Below are 6080 nucleotides of genomic sequence, written 5' to 3' on the forward strand. Positions count from 1 at the left end.
ACTTGTGTGTAAACGTACTGTACTTAAGTACAATTTTGAGTAGCCCTGAAACATGACTTTGAGGTGCTTTTACTTTATTGGAGTATTTCCAATTTTAAATACTTTTCTCCACATCTCAGAGGCAAACATTGTACTTTTATTCCACTATAATTATTTGAAAACCTAGTTACTAGTTACTTTGTAGATTTTGATTATTATTACAAAACATACAGCCCTAATGCCTATATACATTTCGACCATTTGAAAATAGCCAATCTACAAGCTCCCAATGTGTTGCGATGCAACGCATTGTGAGTTTGTAGATCTGCTACTTTCAAAAGATTTTTATACATTTTATACATTTGAAAAGTTGTGAAATGGGACAACATTCTGCATAATGAGTACTTTCTACTTTTTTACTTTTCTCAAGTAAATCTTTACTCTTTATTTCTGGACTATTATTTGTACAGAGTATTTCTACATTGCATTATTGGTACTTTTACTTTAAAAAAAATTAGTACTTTTTCCACCACCTGGTAAAAAAGGTACAGCATCCCATGGCCCGGAGGGACGATCACACTGATTGGCTCATTTAGTTGTTAGGCACCTTACTTTTGTACTTTTAAGTATATTTTGATACAAATACTTTTGTGCAAATTTTGAATTCCGAACTTTTACTTGTACACGTTGCAGTTATGCAGTAATAATTGAGTACTTTTTTTCCACCACTGCTTATTTTTGGCACGCGACTCTGTCGTACGGCCAAGTATAATGAGTACATCGGTTGCCTTGACAACCAACAACTATCCAATCACAGCGCGACTATCGTGCCTACAGGATATGGGAGACATGGGTGAGTGGACTACTCCTGCATACTCCTTCCTAAACGCAACAGGTAGCAGAAGCAAACTAAACTAAACACCAACAAACGGACACGCAACGTAGAAACACAAGCTGAAATGAGAGCTGGAAGATAAGGACCGTACTTTTGTCCAAATTTAAAAGGTAAACATTCTTAATTATATCAATTTTCTACTTTATTGAGTCCATACCACTGTAACTTGCACATGACGTGGACGTGAGCTGCATCTTGATAAGAACCACAGGCAGACAGGTGCTGCTGCTTCCTGCCTAAATATAGATGCACTTTAATCCCTTTTTAAGTAAATTATGTTTAAAAAATTTGCTACTTTTTGACGTTTAGATAAAGTGTACTATGCATAGTTGTTTTATGGATTGTGCAACTGTTGTGGATTGTGCAAAAAATAATAATAATTCATTGTTATTTTAGTTTCAGTTTCATCCAAGTTATGGCTTGGTGTTGAAGCACTACTACAAAGTGTTACAACAGGAGACACTGTAAGTATTGATTATTTGGTTTCAAATTAGAATTAGATTAAATTGATTAATGCATTTCATGCACAGCTGCTTCAGTGTGATTCTGGCACACTAATATTGCAGCTAAAATACAATGACTGGTCCTGGATTTAAAAAAAAAATCTCCCTCAAAGTAATAACCTTTTCTTTAATAATGCTAACTTCAACCGTCTCTCTCTCCCTCCCCTCCCCTCCTCTCCTCTCCTCTCCCCTCCTCTCCTTCTCTCTCTCTCTCTCTCTCTCTCTCTCTCTCTCTCTCTCTCTCTCTCTCTCTCTCTCTCTCTCTCCCTCCCTCTTTCTCTGTCTCTCAGCCGCTCCATGTGAGACCCATCTGAAGAGTGCGTGAGCTCGCTGGGCTGGCAGTCATGAAGGGGAACAAGCAGATAGACATTAACAGCGCTCTGGTCCTGGCTGGCACCTTCAGCTTCCTACGTTCCTGCGCCGGAGGTTGCCTCCTCCCCTTCCTCACCTTGTATTTCAGACAGCTGGGCCTGACCCCTGCAATGACGGGCCTCATCATGGCCACCAAGCACTTCATATCGCTGGTCTGGAGCCCCCTGGCCAGTGTGCTGTCTAAGCATTACAATAAGAGGAGGGCCGTCATAATAGGCTGCCTTGTTTGTTCAGCGGCAGCTGCCCTGGTTCTTCCACTCATCCCAGCTGCAGATGTTGACAGATTGACCAGTCACTGTAACATGTCTGATGTCAGCACAAGTCTGACTGCAGGTCTGGGTGATTCCGTCCACACGGATACTGTTAAAGCCCCCACTTTGTCAACTCCAACCCACATAAATGTCAGTACCGCTCATGTCATGTCTCCTTCCATTGTCAAGTCACCAACAAAGACATCAGGAGACACCAAACCTGCCATGCAGAGCAAAGCCTCACTTGACGCACTGCAGCAGCACCGTAATGAATCATCCCCTCATATCTCACAAATGAATGTGACTATGGTGGTCAACAGCAGCAGCAGTTTCGAAGAGCCACATGGTAACACCTCACGCCCCAACTCGTCAACACCGGTGAGGAACGTAAGGTCCCCGGCCAAGAACGCGGAAGAGGTGGATGTTCATTTCGAGTTCTTGGGCAGCCTGAAGGCGATGGACATCCAGCACCAGCTGTTCTTCATGATGCTCATCGTGGTGTTCATATGGGAGTGTGTCTGCTCCCCTCTGGAGGGGACGGCAGATGACGGCCTCTATGAGTTCCTGGACTACGTGGACGCCTCGGATCGCTACGGCAGCACCAGGGTGTGGGGGCTGCTGGGAGCGGCCTGCGGGGCCGGGGGAGCAGGGTTGCTGGTGAGTCACTTAAGCTGCCTCATCTTCAGCCAGACGCCCAGGAATGCCGTACATTTTTATTCCTATGCTGGGCTGATGATTCTGGCCCTGCCTACCGTGGCGTTCCTGCCTCTCTACCTGAACAAGAAGAGAGACAAGAACAACGGGCTTCTCAAAGCTGTGAAGCTGGTGCACGTGCATCCCCGGGCCCTGCTCTGTGTCATTACTACCTTCCTGGTAGGGATGGCAGGCTCCACTGTAGAGAACTTCCTCCTCTGGCAGATGCAGGACCATGGCAGCAATGAGCTGCACATGGGGGTGTCTCTGGCCCTTGCCTTGCTCTCTCAGGCAGCCTTCCCTCTTCTGGCTGGCTGCATGTCTAAATTCCTTAACCCAGGGAGGGTGCTTGTTGTTGGGGCTGCCAGTCTGGCGGTACAGTGCCTCTATTACTCATTTCTCTGGGGACCCTGGGCTGTGGCACCTGTTCAAGTGCTGAGCTGCTTCAGTGGTGGGGCCCTCTGGTGGGCGGTGTGGGTACAGTGTGAGGATGTAGCCACGCCGGGTGCTGAGAGGAGCGTGACCTGGGTCTACAAGGGCCTATCTCTGGACCTGGGAGCAGGCCTGGGAAGCTTGGCTGGGGGGTTTGTGGTCCAGAGGTTTGGGGTGGGCTGGCTCTTCAGGGGAGCCGCAGTGGTTCTGGCTCTTTGGTGCCTCTGTCTGCCGCTGCTCCAGTGGAAAGCCCCTCAACAGCGCAGGATTAACTACTCTCGTCTTCTGGCGGCTGACGCTAGCGAGGCGAGTGATTCTGATTCTGACCAGGACTGGCTGGATAAAGCCATGGAAGTTGACAGGAGCAACAATAACTGTAGTCAATTAAGAAAGCAGGATTAGGGATGGGGAGTGTCATTTAGTAAAACGGACAGCTTAGCCATCTTTGACAATATGGTGGATCATTGAGCTCAGTGTAAATACAGGCAGTGTGTATGCAAGGTGAGGCTGTCGTGCGCCAACGTTTCAGCTCACCACCACACCCAGGTAGTCTGTTTAGTGCTTATTTAACCAAAAATGTGGTTTTGTATAGGAGACTCTTACCCCTGCTGACTTGATGTTATTGCTATTTACTTTGCCAGAATGCTCAAGTGTCAACGTATATATTTACATTTCAATTCAGAACTAAGTGCTGTATACTCAACTGCTTTGACAACAATGGACACAGACAAACCTTTGCTTAAAGCTATTGGAAAGAATGAAAATATTCTAAATTTAAGTATGTACTGTTATATTTGGTGAATGACATTTGCTAAACCTGTTTAACAAAACCTGCCTGACCTGTATTTCCATTTCCTGTTTTGTCCTGTTATGAACCAAAGCAACTTCTATAAAACCACTGATTGCCTTTGCAAACCTGCAATGGGGACTCGAAATAGCAGCATCCTGCACTGATGCATCAGGCTGATGTAAAATGAATACCAATATTCAATCATTAATGTAAAAAAAAGTATTGTATTATTTACTTTTGTCCAAAGACATGTTCATTTGAATGTTTAGTTATCTGTATCTGACATAATCGCACACACTGTATGTGCCTGATATACTTAATGATGGTAGTTAAATTAGTTTGGTCTTTAATAGAGAGAAGTCAATCAATCCATTGCATACCAGAATAAGAATATGCAATTTATAAAGAATCATGCCATAGTAGCAGGATTTACATTTGCTGAACTACCCAGTACAAGTGAGAAAGTTTCTGAAATCACCAAGTTAGAATGTTTGTGTACTCATTTTTTTTTCATCTAATAAAAAGCTCTACACAGTATGAAGCTAATGGCTCTTCTTAGCTTAGTAAAATAAATAGTTTTTGCTGCCTCACTTCACCACACACACACACACACACACACACTATCTGGAACAGCTTGTATCAGACAGATGTCATCCTGACATTTCTCTGTGTGCTTTTCAGTTCAGTGTTTATTGCTTGACATTTAGAAATTGCAATAACTATTTTGAAGTTTTCACAATATTTTCCACAATGTTTCAAATAATATTCTTGCAGTAGAGAAAACCCTTGGTTAGATCCCACCAGAGGCGTTGAGCTGATACAATAATGATTCAAACAGTACCCCAGATAGAGAAAATGTTACAGGATCTTGAGAATATGAAATGCACTACGATTAAAGATGCTTTTGATGTCAGGTCTGTGATGCACATGATGCTTCTATTAAATGCTACCCATTCACTGAATTATTTTCTTTTATTTGTGAAAAGCAGTTATTTAACCTTTTTTCTTTTTTATCTTATGCAGAAAAAGTGCGGGCTTTAAGATTTTGTTCTGAGGTTGAGGCATACATGCAATGAAATGAGAAAATAACATACTATATGATTGAAAAATGACTTTCCCTATCAATTAACTGTTAACATTTTTAACCAAAAACTCGGATTTTAACAATTTATAGGCCATTTTTGTGAAAAGGGGGACTCAAATTTTTTGACCATTAAAGGGGGGGGTTTACAGGGTTATTTTCTTATTCAATCTCTAGAAAGATATCTTGATTATCTGATCCTTCCCCTCTGAGTCTGTGATGAGCTGTGTATACACAGCTGTTGTATTATGTATGTAAATTGAGAGTCCCTAGGTGAAACACTGCCACCTACAGGATTGATGCAGCTACTCTTTCTCAAAACACATTAAGAAAATAAAATAAACGACCATCTGTCTGACTCACAGTGATGGAAGAAGTACTCACATTGTTTTACTAAGTAAAAGTATCAATAGTGAAACAAATGTAGAAATACTTAATTACAAGTAAAAAGTCCAGTATTCAAAATGTACTTGAGTATAAAAGTACAAAGGTATTGGCATCAAAATATACTTAAAGTACCAAAAGTAAAAGTGCTCATTATGCAGAATGTCCTTTCCAATCATACTATGTATAAAAAACGCAACTGGCATTGTGAGCTTGTAGATCGGCTATTTTCAAATGGCCGAAATGTATATAGGGTTGAAATGGTTAATGTATGTTTTGTAATAATAATCAAAATCTACAAACTAGTGACTAAAGTTTTCAAATAATTGTAGTGGAGTAAAAGTAAAAGTACTGAAAACTGGAAATACTCTAGTAAAGTAAAAAATACCTCAACTGTACTTAAGTACAGTACTTGAGTAAATGTAGTTACTTTACACCACTGCTGACTCATGCTTTGGTCCTCGCGGGGCCAGGCTGTAAGTAATCATGTCATCCTCTGTAGGCTATTTTAACAACTCAACTCAGGCATGATGAAAAATTCCACATTGCAGTATTGATACTTTTATTTGAGTAGGCTAAACATGTGAGTATGTCTGTGTGTTCGTCACTAGATGGCGCTCACAGTGAGAACCTGTCACCTCACATGCGCTGTCCATCCATACGTGGTGCTGAGATTCTCCGACTCCAGTCTTCAAAACCA

General features: G+C 42.1%; 1 protein-coding gene across 3 annotated transcripts; it reads left to right on the top strand.

The window, feature by feature from the left end:
- Positions 1–270: 270 nt before the first annotated feature.
- On the top strand, positions 271–4828 carry mfsd6l (major facilitator superfamily domain containing 6-like). 3 transcript variants are annotated; one of them, XM_080446042.1, is made up of 3 exons: positions 272–984; positions 1271–1338; positions 1668–4828. In XM_080446042.1, the coding sequence occupies exon 3, from the start codon at positions 1722–1724 to the stop codon at positions 3525–3527; it is 1806 nt and encodes a 601-aa protein (XP_080302168.1). In that variant the 5' UTR covers positions 272–984; positions 1271–1338; positions 1668–1721; the 3' UTR covers positions 3528–4828. The 3 variants fall into 3 exon arrangements, with proteins under 3 accessions (XP_080302170.1, XP_080302168.1, XP_080302169.1); XM_080446043.1 differs by having other exon boundaries at positions 1277–1338; XM_080446044.1 differs by lacking the exon at positions 1271–1338 and having other exon boundaries at positions 271–984.
- Positions 4829–6080: the final 1252 nt, after the last annotated feature.

Source organism: Gymnoscopelus braueri (genome assembly GCF_963280865.1).
Source record: "Gymnoscopelus braueri genome assembly, chromosome: 13".
NCBI classification, from domain to species: Eukaryota; Metazoa; Chordata; class Actinopteri; order Myctophiformes; family Myctophidae; genus Gymnoscopelus; species Gymnoscopelus braueri.